Source organism: Wyeomyia smithii, chromosome 3 (assembly GCF_029784165.1).
Source record: "Wyeomyia smithii strain HCP4-BCI-WySm-NY-G18 chromosome 3, ASM2978416v1, whole genome shotgun sequence".
Classification (NCBI taxonomy): Eukaryota; Metazoa; Arthropoda; class Insecta; order Diptera; family Culicidae; genus Wyeomyia; species Wyeomyia smithii.
In genome coordinates this window covers 131664439-131684016 of record NC_073696.1, presented here as the reverse complement: position 1 = coordinate 131684016, position 19578 = coordinate 131664439, and the positions used below count along the sequence as shown (strand labels likewise).

The 19578-nt window shown below is 35.5% G+C and overlaps 2 protein-coding genes across 4 annotated transcripts in view; both read left to right on the top strand.

Annotated features, from left to right (window-relative positions):
- Positions 1-5327, top strand: part of LOC129726997 (zinc finger protein 609) — an 85536-nt gene extending 80209 nt beyond the window's left edge. For 2 of the 3 annotated variants that reach the window (XM_055684327.1, XM_055684328.1), the window contains exon 13: positions 3602-5327. In XM_055684327.1, the coding sequence (XP_055540302.1) occupies positions 3602-3681 (80 nt within the window). In that variant the 3' untranslated portion in view covers positions 3682-5327. The remainder of the gene's footprint in view (positions 1-3601) is intronic. The other variant, XM_055684329.1, reaches the window with a different exon arrangement.
- Positions 5328-8545: 3218 nt separating this feature from the next.
- LOC129726996 (atrophin-1-like) lies at positions 8546-19143 on the top strand. Its single transcript, XM_055684326.1, has 6 exons — positions 8546-8607; positions 8767-8932; positions 9316-9536; positions 12267-13036; positions 13099-13326; positions 17433-19143. The coding sequence occupies exons 1-6, from the start codon at positions 8561-8563 to the stop codon at positions 17510-17512; spliced, it is 1512 nt and encodes a 503-aa protein (XP_055540301.1). The 5' UTR covers positions 8546-8560; the 3' UTR covers positions 17513-19143.
- Positions 19144-19578: the final 435 nt, after the last annotated feature.

Genomic DNA, 19578 nt, shown 5'->3' with positions numbered 1-19578 from the left:
TTAACATATCAAAGGCTGGAGAAACTAGATGTCAAAGTCTGTTAAGTTGTAATGGATTGTTCGAATCACTTGGAGAAAAGTTGATTCTTAGGATGCACCCAAACACAATGGATACGTTGCGGCTGCTGTGAAATTAACGTCAGCGCAACGCAAACGTATTCATTGTGCCTGGGTCTTTAGACTCAGATATAATCACGTACGTGATGAATTACAGCTCTACGCTTGTTACATTGAACTCCGCAAGGTTTGTGTGTGTGTGTGTGTGTGTGTGTGTGTGTGTGTGTGTGTGTGTGTGTGTGTGTGTGTGTGTGTGTGTGCGTGTGTGTGTGTGTGTGTGTGTGAGTACTCAATGGGAGATACGTTAATATCGTTTACAACATTTTGATTCGAGTTCATGCTTCAATACTTTTTGGTAGTACCTCTTTATTAGAATGATAGCAACTAGCAAAGAGTGATCAATCTAAAGGAAGGAAAGCAACACTTCTCATTTCATAACAACTCCCTTTTTCTTCTTTATCTGCTCAAATAAACATCGTTTGATCAAAAATAAAAAACAAAGATTTGCTTACTGTTGAATACACTAAGTTCGCTTTTTGCGCGGTTTTTTTCACGCGGATTTCTGTTTCACGCGGATTCCGGAATTTACGCGGATTCCGGAATTTACGCGGTTTTTTTACGCGGATTCCGGAATTTACGCGATTTTTTTACGCAGATTCCGGAATTTACGCAGTATTTTTTTGCGCGGATTTAGGTTTCCCTTCACTCGGAATGCAGGATTAATGCTGGTTATATTTTACGCGGATTCCGGAATTTACGCGTTTTTTTACGCGGATTTCGGAATTTACGCGGTTTTTTTTTTACGCGGATTCCGGAATTTACGCGGTTTTTTACGCGGATTCCGGAATTTACGCGGTTTTTTTACGCGGCATGTATCCCCCGCGTAAAAAGCGACTTTAGTGTACATTCAACCAATTTGTAGGAAAAAGACAAAATTATCTACAAACTAGAATACCTCATGATTTTAAATTATCTTGAAATTTGATAATTTAAAATCACAAAAAAAACAGTCCTGCTGATCTAGATAATATTTTTAAAATAATAGCAAATTTTATGTAGTTATAGAATAATGACATAATATCTAAATTTGACGCTGGTCGCTGGTCTGATGTTGCAGGACTTATTGAACATGTCACTATGAATTAACCCTCTAGTGCCCAAATTAATTTCTAAACGGACTTCGATAAAATCATTATAAACACTTGTTAAGTATTTATTAAAGCTTTTCGGAACTTCGACTGAAGCCCGCCAAATGGCGGCATTGGGCACTAGAGGGTTAATGTAGGTATATAATCAATACTTGTCCACAGAGAGTTGTTCTCATCCCCTGCTAGCTTTATCAAGCGAATATGGGGCTGTTCCTAAAGCACGTAGACATATTTTGATTAGGTACAGAAAGTGTTTTGGTTATTAAACTCGCATTATATTCTACATTTCAGAGAAATCTGTTTAGAGTAATTCTGATCAAACATAATAGATACAGGCAGAAATTCTTCAAAAGCATTTCTAATCAGATTGCTGTTGCTCGTAACATCGAATAGAGTTGATTGATTGATTAAGTAAAGACGACAATATTTTTGTGACAAATCCGATGCGAGTGAAATAGATTAATAATGCGTAAGTCGTATTTGAATATTCTTCAAGCAAAATGCACACCAAAATAAAATAAAAACCCTAGAAACTTTTGAAAAGCAAAATATTACTTCTTTTAATTCTCATGAAAAATTGATTTCTGATTTAATTCTGTAAATATATTTTCAAAAATGTATGAAAAAAATTATATAAATCACTAGAATTAGATATAAAACTTTCGAGAATATTATTTTCTTAGAAAAAAAAAAAACGAAAAGATGAACGATTGTGAATTTTTAAACTTCATTTCGTTATTTTTTACAAATATAATAATTTCCAGGTCAACATAATAACTAGTTGAGTATATTTTAATGATTTTTTTTCTAAGAGAAAATTTAGGTATTTACAACTGTCTTATATCATCATAATTCTTGTTTTTTTGAATTAATAATTTAAAAAGTTTTTGGAAGTCGAATAAAAATAACTTTTTTTTTTGTTCATTGGACTGGAAACGTTTCTAATTTTTGAAGAGCAGGCACAAGTAGCAATAATAAGGCGTTTAAATTATGTGAGTAGGGCAAAAGTACGAGCAAATTTTCAGTTCTGCAATTTTTTAGTGCTCAAGAACAAATTTCATAAAATTTTATTTATTGACATAATCATATACTATCACAAGGGACCTTAAAATGTTAACATTATCCTACTTACAACATCCAGATCCCTAAGTATAAATCGACCATGAATGCTTTGTTATAGGAAACAACAATCATAATTTTTGGCTTGGCGGCAATATTAAATTATAAGTTAGGAAAAAGGATCACGTGATCTCCTAGTTGTGAAACAATGAAGGGCTAAGTCCTCCATCGAGCACCATGCGTTTCTGCACGAATGGCTTAAAAATCAGGCCCCCGATTGGACCCGGAGTCTACAGACCAGACAGGGTATCTATTTTTCTGTGTAAGTGGCCAACTATCAACCACAAATATACGCAACATACATCAAAGCTACGATATGTATAAGGCGCAACAATAGACATGCGAAAACACCAAAGCTACACTACTGGCATTGAGACCTGCCAAATGTGTTTTCTGGCTAGTCTGGGAGTGCAGTGTAACATTCAGGAGGCTTTCCCTCCTACTTATGCTACTTTGGGTACCCTGCAGCTGCGGAATCGAGGGAAATGACAGGCTAACAACCTGGCAAGATCAGGATCTGCTCAGTAATTTATTAGACCCGAACCGTGTCTGAGTACTCCCGCATCCGTCATTAGAGGTGAACTACATTGGAAAAGCTAGAAACAGCATCTCAATGGCAACATGTGCAGGGCTGCAGGCAGGCTATCCCAACTATGCGGTTACCAAAAAGTTACTTAGTTACACGTTTCATTATGGAAGTCCTAACTGGACACTGTCCTTCATCATTTAAAGAAAATCGGCGCAGTTCTAGCCGACACTTATCACTTTTGCTACGCTGAATCTGCTCAGCTTTTGCTTTGTAAGCTCTAATTCCGAAAAACAAGACGAGTAAGCACATTCAGGGAAACAACTTTCGGGGAATTGGTACATTCGCAAGGAAATCTCTCGGGAAAAAGGTTTTTGGGTAACAATTGAGGATATATCTTCCGGAGAAACAAGCTTCGGGTAATGGCTTTCGGGTAATTGTTATACCACGATCATTTCACTCATTTGACGAGTAATTGTCATTTTGTAGAAGTAAACAAGCTTAGTGTAAAATAATGATAAAAAGCGAAACAACGACTACCTCAGTATTCAAATGTTCAACTTTATTTAGTTGAGTTCGAAGTGAAATCGAATGATTCGGATATTCCGATAACCTGTAACTACCCAGTAAATTTTTGTCATTGTGACTAGAGTAAAATGTCTCCTCCTACAGGCGATTTCTTTCAATAAATACTCGAGGTTAAAATTTCAAGTTATTGAAAAATATATTTACTGTTTCTATATATTTTTAGCAGCTGTACTGGCAAGTCAGCAAGCGGCGGCAGCTGTCACAGTCATCAGTCCGTTTCAAACAGGACCTCCAACTAAGTAAAACAAGAGTAAAGAGTAAACAAAAAAGTTTTTCGTAAGTGATATGGTGCGGAAAACGTTGATATCGTTTTCCACTAATACAATCAATGGAACAGAGGGGCAGGCAAAGCGCTTCGATGATTATGCTGATTAGGGATGCACATGACAAATTCAGTGAACAAACAGGAGATGAAGCAAAAGTGTGATAGAATAGTTTTTATATATTAGACATATGAACGATGGCGATACAAAAAAGTACGACAACATAATGCTTTGCCCACCTTCAATAGTTGAACGGCACGATTAAGTGTTTTTACTGGCGTACTAAGAATGAGGTTTTAACTGAAATAAGGAACATTGTATTGCGTAGGATTAAAGTTAGAACCGTACGTTTATTATTGATAACCTTAGCGTAGAGACAGATTAAATGCAAAAATATCTATTTTTGTACAAAAATCGAAAATGAGTAAAAATATTACACAATTTTACTAGTAGCGCAACTCTATGGTAAACAGTAGGTAATTATGGTCATTAGCTGATTACTGGTAATATTCTGACAACCAAGTGTGTACATAAAAAATATGAAATAATATTCTTCGACGATGGTTTTACCCAAAGGTATCATCAAGTCAATCAATTTGCAAATTTTCAATACGAAAACGTAAATCAATTTCCCTTCATTCAGAAGGACGAGGTAAACATGTTAAAAAATATCACCAACAATAAGTGTAAATATATCGTTACTTTAATAATAAAACAAAATAGCCTGTTTCTTCTTGAATGTTCCACATAAATTCAACTTTCTCTAAAGTGAAACAAAAAGTACTGTAATATTGGAATCGGTCTACAAATTTTGATTTGCAGTGCTGCAAATAACTGCCTATATTACTTTTAGAATCTCGGGTAACGTTTTGTCAGACCAAATGAAACGCAATTGAATTCGAGGGGTAAATTCATCTAATCATTCTTCTTTTGTTGTTTTTCGGAACATTCGAGCGCAGCTATGACTGATAAACACTTGATCGGAGCCCATCGTAGAAGCAAAGCTTTCGCGAATATTTACAGAAATAAACAGAAGTTAGTAGTGTTGAAAAGTGTAAAATCTGCATTCTTTACTCACCAATAATGTTTGAATATACGGGTGTAAATTGCTGCATAAACGACTGTGGTGGAAAATGGTACAGTGGTGTAGAGCTACACATGAATTACCCATAATTTGTTAAACGAAAAACTAACGATTAGAAAAAAAAATCTTCTCACACCATCACTAACGGGAAGTAGTTATTTTAAAAACGAATTGTAAACAAAGCTTTAGGTGTGAAATACTAACTATTATAGTGAGATAACAATTATTATACCGTACAAGATCAACCGTTGGTGAATAAATAATTGAAAATGAAGTTTTATGCACAGAACATCAATGTTCATATTCATCTGTCTAGAAGAGTCGAACTGGCATTTCAAAGACACCGGTTCCGAGATAGTAAACGAACAGAAAGTTGCTATCCTTTTTCTCGATAAAGATGGAAGTTCAGAGATTAACTACAGTAATATACGTGTAAAAGTAAATTTAAAAAATATAATTACGTATAAAGCTATTATGTATAGAAATACATTCCTTGTATTGAAAGCATGGTCAAAATTAAAACAACTATGAAACATTGTAAACATTGCCTATTGATTACTATAACAGTTTCATGTCCGAAAACGTTCTGTCGAGGTGAGAGGTGGTCGGATTACGACTGGTCTTAGCAACAAATGGTCGAATCACTAATCGTCGAATTTAGGACGCTCGAGCTAAACTGAACTGAACTGAAACTGAATTTCATAAATGTATACTCACGTTTAACCGTGTTATATGTACACATCAAATATCTCGCTAAACATGTGAAAAGGACCCATGTGCCATATGTAAACAAGCCACAATTTCACATTTTTCAATGAATACAAGCTTAATATTCCCGTACAAATGAGATTGTTTGATTATAAGGAAATTCTTTTATCAATAAATCTTATTGGTAAGGTAAGGGCGCTTTTATTAATCAAAAAACGAGAAAATTTGGCTTGTTTACATATGGAACATGGGCCCTTTTCACATGTTTGGCGAGATATATTAAACTTTTTGTAGTCATAAGTTCGGGGCAACCTCCTTACAGACGAGTGTGAGACGATCGAAAGGTGGAAGCAGCACTTCGACGAGCATCTAAACGGCGATGCAGTTGAGCGCGAGGACGGTATGGCAACTGATCTTGGTGCACGAGCAGAAGACATCAGGATTCCAGCTCCTGATCTCCTAGAGGTGGAGGAGGGGATTGGCCGGCTGAAAAACAATAAAGCTGCTAGAGTGGACCAACTTCTCAGCGAGCTATTGAAAAACGGTGGAGAAACACTTGCTAGAGCCGTGCACTGGGTCATTGTCAAGGTTTGGGAGGAAGAACGAGTAGCGGAGGAGTGGATGGAGGGTATTGTGTGTCCCATCTACAAAAAGGGCTACAAGCTGGAGTGCTGCAATTACTGGGCAATCATTCTTTTAAACGCCCCCTACAAGGTACTCTCCGAAATACTGTGCCGTCGACTATCACCATTTGCGAAGCAGTTCGTGGGGCACTCGGGGCACTACTAGGCGGGATTCATGGGTGCCCGCGTCACCACAGATCAGATATTCGCGGTTCGGCAGGTTATGCAGAAATGCCGCGAATACAACGTGCTCACACATGATTTGTTTATCGATTTTAAATCGGCGCGCGTACGACACAATCGAACATACTTTATGTGATTAATCAAAGCATTTAGGAACATACTTTATTGATTGTTTCTTCATCTGTTACTATGGTTACTATCGATTTAACTTGACTTTTCAAACATTGTATTCTATCGACCTCAAATAGGTGGCTAATGCCTTGTATTCGTTTAAGTCTTTTTTTTTAAATCGACTGAAAAGAGTATTCTTGTTTAAGTGTAGAATAATTTGATCTAATGGAGTTATATTTTTTACATTTGTAGAGTATATGATGCACATCTTCAGTAGTGTTGCATGTGTCGCAGTTTCCTGACGGTATTTTATTCCATTTGGCAAGTCTGTCTTTGGTCACTGTGTGTCCTGATCGTATTCTAGTCAAAATTATAGTGTCTAATGTACTCATAAATATATTGTTGAACCACGGTTTGGTTTGGTACAATGTTTGCATGTTCAAAGTGGAACTTTCCTTTTTCTTGTGATAATAAGTCATATTTTTCTTGCCATATGTTCCAAGTCTCTTTTTTGAATATGGTTATTAAGTCTTCTCTCGTGTAATTTATGTTTTCTATTATGTTTCTTGTGGTTCCAAGTTTTGCTGCGTGATCAGCTCTGTCATTTCCTGTAATGTTTATATGTCCTGGGAGCCATTGGATTTTTAAACTGATGTTCGATTCAATTATCTTATTTACTATTTCTGAACGAGTACATTGTCTGTTTCTAATGGTTTCAGTAGGATCGAGCACGCTGATTTGGAGTCTGTAAAAATGACTAGGCTACTTATATTTTTTGATACGGCATATTCTATTGCTTTTATTATTGCCACTATTTCTGCGCTCATAATTGTGAATCCTGGTTTCAATTTTCCACTGTATGACAATTTTTCCTGTGGGTCGTAGTAACCGTAACCGACTGAAGTATTTATAAGTGATCGGTCTGTGTATATTTTATATATAGTCTTTTATTGTTTGTCAATCATTTCGAGTACCATACTCTTTTGAATAGCCGTCGATAATTTTTTCTTGTTTAAGCCATCTATTTGATCAAACACTTGTAGCTTTTGATTGATTTGTTTTGCTGTTCCTGACGGTTTTATTTTTTGTGCCATTTGAAAGTGATAATTATTGACTGCGGCTATTTTTTCAATGTAACTTGTGTGTTTATGGATGAAGTTTGATCCCATTATAGTGGTGAGGTTTTTGATTATTGGACTATTGTTATAAAATAATGTGTTGGTAAGTTCTTTTAACGTTAATAACTCTGCTCTGAGCTTTAGGAGAAGTTCTGCAGCCTCGTATAATACTACATGATCTGGTGTGGAGTTTAGTAATCTTAGTGATGTTCTTAGGGCTAGAAGATGTACTGTTTCTAATTTTGTGAATATTGTTTTTCCTGCTGCTGCTGAAATTGTGATACCATATTCTAATTGTGGGCGAATTATTGCTTTTGTCAATTGTAACATCTGCCTAGGATGTGCTCCGCTACGTTTCCTGCTTATCATTTTCAGTATGTTTAATTTAGTTTTTGCTTTAATTACAGATTTCTCAATGTGGACTTTGTATGAAAGTTTATGGTCTATGTATACACCTAGAAACCTATGGTATGCTGAAATAAATACTGGATCGTTGTTTATTTTTATGTTTATTGTTGGGTTATATTTATTAGTGAATGCTATGGACTTTGACTTATTTGGGTTCAATTCCATTCCCAAACTATTGCATACGTTTGAGATTCTATTCAAAAAACTGTTCATTTTGTTGGTTGTAGTTGAGATGTTGTGTCCTTTCGCTATTGCTGTGAAATCATCAACGAATTGTATTGAAATTTCATCGTCGTCGTCAAATACAGCTGTATGGATTATTTTCGTGTAAAGGTTAAATAAAATGGGGAAGTGGGCAACCTTGGGGCAAGCCTTGAGATGTAGTTCGGGTTATTTCTGTGCCATTATTCATTTTTAGTATAGTGGTTCTCTCTCTTAGATATTCGTGTATCCAATTTATCAGCTCTTGCGGAATGTGTTCTTGTTTCAGTGTATTTAGTAGGATGTCCAGGTTGACTTTATCAAAAGCTTTACTCAGGTCTAAAAACGTTGCTATCAAGACCTCCCCGTCTCGTTTAGACTGTTGGATTTGTGTAACAAGCATGTTAACACAATTCAGAGCTGATGTTTTTTTTCCGAAAGCCATGGCTTTGCAAAGGAATTATTGGGGAGTAAGTTGTTTTTTTTTGTATTATATCTGCTAATCTGTTTTTTTTTTGTGAAATTAATTAGTTTGGGTATGGTAGATATCATGGCTAGTGGTCTGTAAGACTCAGCTTAGTATGGTTGGGATAAGTATGTCGTATATTAACTATGATGTCGCATTTTAGATACATGCCGACTGGATTTGGATATAATTTAGATCCTAACTATGGACCTGTGTCCATGATAACGGAAGACAACAAACTAGTACAACAGCTTCCGCTCGGTCAAATTAAAGAAGAGAGAATTAAGGAAAGTCCTAGTCCTAACGAATATGCCAAAATGGGTCCGCAGGCAAGTGTTCGTTTGTTTTAATTGTGTTACAGGCTTTGCTAAAAGTGTTGCATCAACTGTTAGTTAGAGAGTTTTGCAAGTAAAAAGTGATTTGAAATCGTATACCATATAGAACCTAGGAAGTTGTGGAAAAACGTAAACTTTCTTTATTTAAATAACTCGCATATTTTGTAGGAATCAATTAAACCAGTTAGTAAGAGTTAGTTATGTTATCCCGAATATTCTTAATTTTGTGGAAAAATTTAGGTGTTTTTTATTGTCTTCGTTCACATATTTTCCTATTTTGTTGTTAAAAAAGAATAAGAAACAATATTTCTTCTCATCGCAGTAATATTTTCAACATATTTTTCAAAAAATTGTGATCAATGTCTTTTTTCGTACAGATGGCTTCCACCAAACTTATAAAGTCGGAACCGGCAATGATAAAGGATATTAAGACTGAAAGTGGACATTCAATACACCCTAAGGATCAACCATCTGCTGGTCAATCACCTGGACAGACCCCTCTAAGTACTTACGGTGGAATGTTCCCTCGACATGGATTAAACGTAGGATCATCATCACAGCCACCCCAACATTTAAATCGTGAAGATGATTTAAGACGGTAAGATAAAAATATTGTTGATCTACTCTCCTTTGGCATGGAATCAGATTGTTCATCTCTTACGATACAATCAATATTAAGAAAGAGAATTTTAATCGTACAAGTTCGAGGTGAAAATATTTATTTTGTCTACGATCATAGCTAATGTTTATACTCAATATACCATTACACCGAATCGTTTTAACCTCACTTTTCTGACAGTTAGTGGTAACTTTGTTTACGTTTGTGCTTTGTGCTTTTTTTCTGGTGGATCAGTCGTGCGCGTAATGGTAATGCTGCTCAATTTATAATTGTTCTTAGTGTACTGGCACCTCACGCACAACATTTAAAGGGCATTTTGGTCATAATTGAAATGATCTGCTATAATTGAGAACAAATCTGCATCGTCCGAAGGTAAACCAAGTTACCAGTAGCTGTCGACCTCAGATGCGTGACGTCACTGTGCGATGGTCTATATTAAACTTACATTGCCTACTACTAAAATTTATGATTTCAATCAAATTAAGGCTTGTGTAAATTTATTAAGTATCCTAGATGCCACCACCGGTGCAATTTCTATTTTCACTTTAAATAAAGTCGAGAATAAAAGAAACTGTAGTTTTCAAAATACTATTTTGATTTACAAAAAATATCATGTTATCGAAATAAATTATCTGATTACAAGCGATGTCACATTTTAACCGGTTTTTGATTTTCATAAAATCTTCCATCATCATCGCACAGCTTAAAAATATTTGTAAAATTTGTTTTCAAGGTTTGCTTATAGGCAAAAATCTACATTCCGTCTATACAAAATTCGGTGTATTAAATTAGTTAAAAATCTTCATCATAGTTAACATCATAATTGTCTTTTTACCCCATAAGTGGGTTCATCAAGTTACTTGTCCTTGTTAGCATACTTAAATCCAATTCCCGTGGGTTTTGCCCTTTAGCAATCTTAATCGTAGGAACAAAGCGTTAGCGTTATTTATCGTAGGAAGAAATGTTGAACCATACAGTTAATAAGAACAGTTAGAAAATAGATCAATTACATTGTTTCATTTAAATCATAAGCATCAATTGTGAGGCTTATAGTTGACAAGTAATGAATATTGATATATTTTTGTATTTTAATGGACGGCATTGTACGATAAAAATAGGCTTTTGTATTTACATCAGGGATGATATTCTACGCGATTTTTCGGGACACGTAAGCAATCTACGTAAAAAACTGTATTCTACGTTTTCTACGGTAGAAAACCTCTTGCAAGTAGAAAACTCTCAAACACTCGAAAATTCACAGTATGAGTCATAAAATGCAATTCGCTGCGCTGATTAGGTGTATTTAAGTAACTGGAGAATTAATATAACAAAAAAAATTAAACACGAAGAAGCAAGAAAGTGTTTTACCGAACTACTTTGTTATTATGGCGAAACAGCAAAACCTCTTGCTAGTAGAAAACTCTCAAACACTCGAAAATTCACAGTATGAGTCATAAAATGCCATTCGCTGCGCTGATTAGGTGTATTTAAGTAACTGGAGAATTATTATAACAAAAAAAAAATTAAACACAAAGAAGCAAAAAAGTGTTTTTCCGAACTACTTTGTTACTATGGCGGAACAAGCAATGATAAAGAAACTCAAAAAAGCAAATAAAGTTTTCACTCGATAATTTCAATCGTAATTCAAGGTTCAACAACATATTTGTTGTCATCCAAAAATGCTAATGAAAGCAAAATCGCATAATATACGTCACATACAAAATCAGTGCAACAGCGAAGGCGCATCTGAGGCCTGATTTTTACAGAACTATGCTATCGCTGTCAAATCTCATATATTTAGAGCATACGCAACACCTCAATGGTTCATGGTTCCCCTGGCTTATATAAGAAAGCCCACCAAAAATTTCATGCAACTTTAAATCCTTCACACCCTTGGGAAAAATAACTCTAAAATGAGTAAGATTTGATGCATTTTCGTGAAAAGTGGAACAACTCATAAATTGAGTAACTCCGTAAATACGCATAATTGAGAAACAAGGCGTTTTAAAAACTGAGTGATTGTTACTCACTTTTTGGGTACAGTATTACTCAGTTTTGAGTTAAATAATTACTCAATTTTTGGGTTCTGAATATTTAATTTACAAATTCATATAAAGTTTCGAAGATAAAATTGAAAATATACCTGGGTTTGCTGTTTGTACTGGCTAGAAAGCCCTAGAGTATATTGCAAACATGATGTATTTCTAATCCGAGAACTTATGAAACACATCAAAAACAATTTCAATCGATGGAGATTAAAAGCAACGATTTTAAATGTCAAATTCGTTCTCAATTCACACGAAATAATCATCACAATTAAAAATAAATAATATTTTTAAACTTAAATTTCGTTTATTCTTCATGTAATTTACCACAAAAATCTCTTGGCAGGTTTTCGTAGAATACTAGTTTTTGGTTAGGTATTCTACCAGAGTTATTCTACGTAGAAAACTCGTCGAAAACTACATGAGGTTTTCTACATGACATCCCTGATTTACATACACTGGCACTTGGTATGGCTTTATTTCATATACGTATTTGTATTGTTACATTGAAATACCACATGCCTTAATTACTTTATTATCATACTTCCACGACTAGTTCTTACCTCTTTCTTACTTTCCACGGCACTAAGTTTTGGTTTATCAATGTATATGACGAACATATAGGGTTAGCAGTTTAGAAAATAAAGAATATTTTAATTTTCAGATTATTCAATTACTCTGATCAACGAAGGTCAAGCACGTCGAGTAGTTCATCAGTTTCCAACCTTAATCCCAAAGAAGAACCTCCTACGGCATCACAAACAGCTCCCGTTCATCCACCTTTGGGTTCAGGACATAATCAAAATCCTATACAGTCTTCTACTAACGCTTCCCAACAACAGCAACAACAAAAGAATTCAAAGAATTCATCATCATCACAAAAACAACAAAAGGATATCAAAACTGAGGATAAGGAATTACTTAAAGTGAAACAAGAGGGTCAAAAACCTACTATGGAAACCCAAGGACCTTCGCCTCCGCCAACTTCGCAGTACTATCCTCATTCTCTTTACATGAGTGCGGCTCCGTTTGGATTTGATCCAAATCACCAAATGTATAGGAATATGCTCGTCCCAACGGCATCATATAGTGCACCTCCATATCATTTGCAAATACCACGTTACACATCGCCTGAGGACTTGTCGCGAAATCCTAGTACAAAAGCTTTAGACTTACTACAGCATCATGCCAGTCAATACTATAACTCACACAAAATCCATGAGCTAAGAGAGAGTGCGCTTAAAAGTCCTACCAGCAACGTTAAAGTAAGCGTATCTAGTCCCAATCTTCCTCAGCCAACCAGTCAAAATCCTAACATGTGCATTCCTTCATCAAATAGTAGCATCAATAGCTCAGCGTTATCGTTACAGCAACAGCAACAGCAAGCTCCGCCCTCTGCACACCCCCAACAGTCACCATCCGGACCTCCACAAGGTTTATTCAGTGAATTAGATAATAAATTTTCAAAGTATTACCTTGTTTTTTATCATTGCTAGGTGGGCCAAATGCTGGTAGTGGTGGATCAGGCAGCGGTGGAGTGGATTTACAGAAAGAAGGCGGTCCTACAAGCTTGGCTCAAGGCTCCACCCCAACTGGGGCACCTTCACAGCAGCCCGGTGCACCTCAAAGTGGTGCAAGGAGTCCACCACCACAGCGACATGTGCACACGCATCATCATACACATGTCGGCCTCGGATATCCGATGTTTCAGGCTCCATATGGAGGTAGGTAACAAAAAAGTGCATTCTAAAGATCAGACACGCATTTGATGTAATAGGTTTAGATTAGGTTATCGTGGGAAGGCTGGTATAAGTTAGCCATTGTCAGGGATCGCGAAACAAACAAATCACGTGTGAACCAGCACTTTTTTCAGAGACATTATAAAGTTACACCAAAAAGACTTCATACTTTTAAATATCAACTATCGAGCAGAAAAAACATTTTTTTAATGAAAATTGCTATACCAGCCAATTATCACAACCACATAATACTCAAATTTCCTCACATAAGAACAACTGATTTGTAAAACCTGTACTACATGTGCTTAATAAATAATAGAAAGGCAATTTACGACAGCGGTACATAGCACCAAGGATTTGCTTTGCTTTAAATGAAACTCAACTATTAACCTTAACAACGAAAAACATCCCTCATTCAGTATACTGTGAAAATGTTTGTATTGGGTCCACTGTACAGAAGTTTGACTCACAACTTTCTTAACATATCAAAGGCTGGAGAAACTAGATGTCAAAGTCTGTTAAGTTGTAATGGATTGTTCGAATCACTTGGAGAAAAGTTGATTCTTAGGATGCACCCAAACACAATGGATACGTTGCGGCTGCTGTGAAATTAACGTCAGCGCAACGCAAACGTATTCATTGTGCCTGGGTCTTTAGACTCAGATATAATCACGTACGTGATGAATTACAGCTCTACGCTTGTTACATTGAACTCCGCAAGGTTTGTGTGTGTGTGTGTGTGTGTGTGTTTGTGTGTGTGTGTGTGTGTGTGTGTGTGTGTGTGCGTGTGTGTGTGTGTGTGTGTGTGTGTGTGTGTGTGTGTGTGTGTGAGTACTCAATGGGAGATACGTTAATATCGTTTACAACATTTTGATTCGAGTTCATGCTTCAATACTTTTTGGTAGTACCTCTTTATTAGAATGATAGCAACTAGCAAAGAGTGATCAATCTAAAGGAAGGAAAGCAACACTTCTCATTTCATAACAACTCCCTTTTTCTTCTTTATCTGCTCAAATAAACATCGTTTGATCAAAAATAAAAAACAAAGATTTGCTTACTGTTGAATACACTAAGTTCGCTTTTTGCGCGGTTTTTTTCACGCGGATTTCTGTTTCACGCGGATTCCGGAATTTACGCGGATTCCGGAATTTACGCGGTTTTTTTACGCGGATTCCGGAATTTACGCGATTTTTTTACGCAGATTCCGGAATTTACGCAGTATTTTTTTGCGCGGATTTAGGTTTCCCTTCACTCGGAATGCAGGATTAATGCTGGTTATATTTTACGCGGATTCCGGAATTTACGCGTTTTTTTACGCGGATTTCGGAATTTACGCGGTTTTTTTTTTACGCGGATTCCGGAATTTACGCGGTTTTTTACGCGGATTCCGGAATTTACGCGGTTTTTTTACGCGGCATGTATCCCCCGCGTAAAAAGCGACTTTAGTGTACATTCAACCAATTTGTAGGAAAAAGACAAAATTATCTACAAACTAGAATACCTCATGATTTTAAATTATCTTGAAATTTGATAATTTAAAATCACAAAAAAAACAGTCCTGCTGATCTAGATAATATTTTTAAAATAATAGCAAATTTTATGTAGTTATAGAATAATGACATAATATCTAAATTTGACGCTGGTCGCTGGTCTGATGTTGCAGGACTTATTGAACATGTCACTATGAATTAACCCTCTAGTGCCCAAATTAATTTCTAAACGGACTTCGATAAAATCATTATAAACACTTGTTAAGTATTTATTAAAGCTTTTCGGAACTTCGACTGAAGCCCGCCAAATGGCGGCATTGGGCACTAGAGGGTTAATGTAGGTATATAATCAATACTTGTCCACAGAGAGTTGTTCTCATCCCCTGCTAGCTTTATCAAGCGAATATGGGGCTGTTCCTAAAGCACGTAGACATATTTTGATTAGGTACAGAAAGTGTTTTGGTTATTAAACTCGCATTATATTCTACATTTCAGAGAAATCTGTTTAGAGTAATTCTGATCAAACATAATAGATACAGGCAGAAATTCTTCAAAAGCATTTCTAATCAGATTGCTGTTGCTCGTAACATCGAATAGAGTTGATTGATTGATTAAGTAAAGACGACAATATTTTTGTGACAAATCCGATGCGAGTGAAATAGATTAATAATGCGTAAGTCGTATTTGAATATTCTTCAAGCAAAATGCACACCAAAATAAAATAAAAACCCTAGAAACTTTTGAAAAGCAAAATATTACTTCTTTTAATTCTCATGAAAAATTGATTTCTGATTTAATTCTGTAAATATATTTTCAAAAATGTATGAAAAAAATTATATAAATCACTAGAATTAGATATAAAACTTTCGATAATATTATTTTCTTAGAAAAAAAAAAAAACGAAAAGATGAACGATTGTGAATTTTTAAACTTCATTTCGTTATTTTTTACAAATATAATAATTTCCAGGTCAACATAATAACTAGTTGAGTATATTTTAATGATTTTTTTTCTAAGAGAAAATTTAGGTATTTACAACTGTCTTATATCATCATAATTCTTGTTTTTTTGAATTAATAATTTAAAAAGTTTTTGGAAGTCGAATAAAAATAACTTTTTTTTTTGTTCATTGGACTGGAAACGTTTCTAATTTTTGAAGAGCAGGCACAAGTAGCAATAATAAGGCGTTTAAATTATGTGAGTAGGGCAAAAGTACGAGCAAATTTTCAGTTCTGCAATTTTTTAGTGCTCAAGAACAAATTTCATAAAATTTTATTTATTGACATAATCATATACTATCACAAGGGACCTTAAAATGTTAACATTATCCTACTTACAACATCCAGATCCCTAAGTATAAATCGACCATGAATGCTTTGTTATAGGAAACAACAATCATAATTTTTGGCTTGGCGGCAATATTAAATTATAAGTTAGGAAAAAGGATCACGTGATCTCCTAGTTGTGAAACAATGAAGGGCTAAGTCCTCCATCGAGCACCATGCGTTTCTGCACGAATGGCTTAAAAATCAGGCCCCCGATTGGACCCGGAGTCTACAGACCAGACAGGGTATCTATTTTTCTGTGTAAGTGGCCAACTATCAACCACAAATATACGCAACATACATCAAAGCTACGATATGTATAAGGCGCAACAATAGACATGCGAAAACACCAAAGCTACACTACTGGCATTGAGACCTGCCAAATGTGTTTTCTGGCTAGTCTGGGAGTGCAGTGTAACATTCAGGAGGCTTTCCCTCCTACTTATGCTACTTTGGGTACCCTGCAGCTGCGGAATCGAGGGAAATGACAGGCTAACAACCTGGCAAGATCAGGATCTGCTCAGTAATTTATTAGACCCGAACCGTGTCTGAGTACTCCCGCATCCGTCATTAGAGGTGAACTACATTGGAAAAGCTAGAAACAGCATCTCAATGGCAACATGTGCAGGGCTGCAGGCAGGCTATCCCAACTATGCGGTTACCAAAAAGTTACTTAGTTACACGTTTCATTATGGAAGTCCTAACTGGACACTGTCCTTCATCATTTAAAGAAAATCGGCGCAGTTCTAGCCGACACTTATCACTTTTGCTACGCTGAATCTGCTCAGCTTTTGCTTTGTAAGCTCTAATTCCGAAAAACAAGACGAGTAAGCACATTCAGGGAAACAACTTTCGGGGAATTGGTACATTCGCAAGGAAATCTCTCGGGAAAAAGGTTTTTGGGTAACAATTGAGGATATATCTTCCGGAGAAACAAGCTTCGGGTAATGGCTTTCGGGTAATTGTTATACCACGATCATTTCACTCATTTGACGAGTAATTGTCATTTTGTAGAAGTAAACAAGCTTAGTGTAAAATAATGATAAAAAGCGAAACAACGACTACCTCAGTATTCAAATGTTCAACTTTATTTAGTTGAGTTCGAAGTGAAATCGAATGATTCGGATATTTCGATAACCTGTAACTACCCAGTAAATTTTTGTCATTGTGACTAGAGTAAAATGTCTCCTCCTACAGGCGATTTCTTTCAATAAATACTCGAGGTTAAAATTTCAAGTTATTGAAAAATATATTTACTGTTTCTATATATTTTTAGCAGCTGTACTGGCAAGTCAGCAAGCGGCGGCAGCTGTCACAGTCATCAGTCCGTTTCAAACAGGACCTCCAACTAAGTAAAACAAGCATATGTTTTTCGTAAGTGATATGGTGCGGAAAACGTTGATATCGTTTTCCACTAATACAATCAATGGAACAGAGGGGCAGGCAAAGCGCTTCGATGATTATGCTGATTAGGGATGCACATGACAAATTCAGTGAACAAACAGGAGATGAAGCAAAAGTGTGATAGAATAGTTTTTATATATTAGACATATGAACGATGGCGATACAAAAAAGTACGACAACATAATGCTTTGCCCACCTTCAATAGTTGAACGGCACGATTAAGTGTTTTTACTGGCGTACTAAGAATGAGGTTTTAACTGAAATAAGGAACATTGTATTGCGTAGGATTAAAGTTAGAACCGTACGTTTATTATTGATAACCTTAGCGTAGAGACAGATTAAATGCAAAAATATCTATTTTTGTACAAAAATCGAAAATAAGTAAAAATATTACACAATTTTACTAGTAGCGCAACTCTATGGTAAACAGTAGGTAATTATGGTCATTAGCTGATTACTGGTAATATTCTGACAACCAAGTGTGTACATAAAAAATATGAAATAATATTCTTCGACGATGGTTTTACCCAAAGGTATCATCAAGTCAATCAATTTGCAAATTTTCAATACGAAAACGTAAATCAATTTCCCTTCATTCAGAAGGACGAGGTAAACATGTTAAAAAATATCACCAACAATAAGTGTAAATATATCGTTACTTTAATAATAAAACAAAATAGCCTGTTTCTTCTTGAATGTTCCACATAAATTCAACTTTCTCTAAAGTGAAACAAAAAGTACTGTAATATTGGAATCGGTCTACAAATTTTGATTTGCAGTGCTGCAAATAACTGCCTATATTACTTTTAGAATCTCGGGTAACGTTTTGTCAGACCAAATGAAACGCAATTGAATTCGAGGGGTAAATTCATCTAATCATTCTTCTTTTGTTGTTTTTCGGAACATTCGAGCGCAGCTATGACTGATAAACACTTGATCGGAGCCCATCGTAGAAGCAAAGCTTTCGCGAATATTTACAGAAATAAACAGAAGTTAGTAGTGTTGAAAAGTGTAAAATCTGCATTCTTTACTCACCAATAATGTTTGAATATACGGGTGTAAATTGCTGCATAAACGACTGTGGTGGAAAATGGTACAGTGGTGTAGAGCTACACATGAATTACCCATAATTTGTTAAACGAAAAACTAACGATTAGAAAAAAAAATCTTCTCACACCATCACTAACGGGAAGTAGTTATTTTAAAAACGAATTGTAAACAAAGCTTTAGGTGTGAAATACTAACTATTATAGTGAGATAACAATTATTATACCGTACAAGATCAACCGTTGGTGAATAAATAATTGAAAATGAAGTTTTATGCACAGAACATCAATGTTCATATTCATCTGTCTAGAAGAGTCGAACTGGCATTTCAAAGACACCGGTTCCGAGATAGTAAACGAACAGAAAGTTGCTATCCTTTTTCTCGATAAAGATGGAAGTTCAGAGATTAACTACAGTAATATACGTGTAAAAGTAAATTTAAAAAATATAATTACGTATAAAGCTATTATGTATAGAAATACATTCCTTGTATTGAAAGCATGGTCAAAATTAAAACAACTATGAAACATTGTAAACATTGCCTATTGATTACTATAACAGTTTCATGTCCGAAAACGTTCTGTCGAGGTGAGAGGTGGTCGGATTACGACTGGTCTTAGCAACAAATGGTCGAATCACTAATCGTCGAATTTAGGACGCTCGAGCTAAACTGAACTGAACTGAAACTGAATTTCATAAATGTATACTCACGTTTAACCGTGTTATATGTACACATCAAATATCTCGCTAAACATGTGAAAAGGACCCATGTGCCATATGTAAACAAGCCACAATTTCACATTTTTCAATGAATACAAGCTTAATATTCCCGTACAAATGAGATTGTTTGATTATAAGGAAATTCTTTTATCAATAAATCTTATTGGTAAGGTAAGGGCGCTTGTATTAATCAAAAAACGAGAAAATTTGGCTTGTTTACATATGGAACATGGGCCCTTTTCACATGTTTG

What these genes read in the sequence shown, in the direction of transcription:
- LOC129726996 (XM_055684326.1), top strand. Translation starts at nt 8,561, where the DNA reads ATGTTTTTTTTCCGAAAGCCATGGCTTTGCAAAGGAATTATTGGGGA. An exon ending in TGCAAAGGAATTATTGGGGA is followed by an intron (nt 8,608 to 8,766) that starts GTAAGTTGTTTT and finishes GTCGCATTTTAG; the next exon opens with ATACATGCCGACTGGATTTG. An exon ending in ATGCCAAAATGGGTCCGCAG is followed by an intron (nt 8,933 to 9,315) that starts GCAAGTGTTCGT and finishes TTTTTCGTACAG; the next exon opens with ATGGCTTCCACCAAACTTAT.